This window comes from Myotis davidii, unplaced genomic scaffold (genome assembly GCF_000327345.1).
Source record: "Myotis davidii unplaced genomic scaffold, ASM32734v1 scaffold108, whole genome shotgun sequence".
NCBI classification, from domain to species: Eukaryota; Metazoa; Chordata; class Mammalia; order Chiroptera; family Vespertilionidae; genus Myotis; species Myotis davidii.
Window position 1 is genome coordinate 173,807 of NW_006299260.1, and position 1,026 is coordinate 174,832.

Here is a 1,026-nt window from a genome sequence, read left to right on the forward strand (position 1 = left end):
ATATGCTTTCTTGAATTCGTATGCTTTTGATCCCCAACAACGTGAAGATGGCCGTGTGCGACATCCCACCGCGGGGCCTCAAGATGTCGGCCACCTTCATCAGCAACAGCACGACCATCCAGGAGCTGTTCAAGCGCATCTCCGAGCAGTTCACGGCCATGTTCTGGTGCAATGCCTTCCTGCACTGGTACACAGGCGAGGGCATGGACGAGATGGAGTTCACCGAGGCTGAGAGCAACATGAACGACCTGGTGTCCGAGTACCAGCAGTACCAGGATGCCACAGCTCATGAGCAGGGCGAGTTCGAGGAGGAGGAGGTCGAGGAAGAGGCTTAAGAACTTGCCAGAGACACCGTGCCACGTCAGTGAATTTCTGTTGTCCTCAATGAAGCATGGTCTTTCTATTTGTATCTATGGTGCTCAGTTTTGCCTCTGTCAAAAATTCATACTGTTGATATACTAATGTGGCACTCCTCTAAAAATTAAGGTATATACTATACTAATTAAAACACATGTGTCCAAAAAAAAGTTGAAAAATTACATGTCAAACCATGATAAGTTAAGGACTATCTATAATTACCATTTCAATTATTTTATGCCCAATTTTTATCATTCCTTCTTCTAAATAAATGGTTACCATAATTTTTTGGAGGGCAGAGGTAGATATTTATATGCCAACTTTACTGGGATCTATGTGTTGTTGTTTTTTTTCACATAGCACTCTAAAATATGAAAACATTCTATAATGTTTCTGATTTCTACAAATATGGATGAAAAAGCCAGATCCAACCTATGGGTATAAACTTTAAGAAGGTGTTTGACAACTCTCCTGCTTTTCCTAATTTATAAAAACCCTGGGTCGGTCACAACGGGAGGCTCGACCAACTGGAAGTCAGTCCTGCAGTTAGCTCTGGATTGCCATGGCGACCCAGCACTGACTGCTCAGGGGCTGCGAATCAGGCCCAGAGAGAGGCCTGAAGAGAGAAATAGGGTCTGATCCATAGACTCTGTGGCAGCTGTTGATCAG

The 1,026-nt window shown here is 44.2% G+C and overlaps 1 protein-coding gene across 1 annotated transcript; it reads left to right on the forward strand.

Annotated features, from left to right (window-relative positions):
* Positions 1–20: 20 nt before the first annotated feature.
* LOC102759151 (tubulin beta chain-like) lies at positions 21–527 on the forward strand. Its single transcript, XM_006774749.2, has one exon. The coding sequence runs from the start codon at positions 21–23 to the stop codon at positions 333–335; it is 315 nt and encodes a 104-aa protein (XP_006774812.1). The 3' UTR covers positions 336–527.
* The last annotated feature ends 499 nt before the right edge of the window (positions 528–1,026 follow it).

Excerpts from the sequence above, each read along its gene's own strand:
- LOC102759151 (XM_006774749.2), top strand. The coding sequence starts at position 21 with ATGCTTTTGATCCCCAACAACGTGAAGATGGCCGTGTGCGACATCCCA.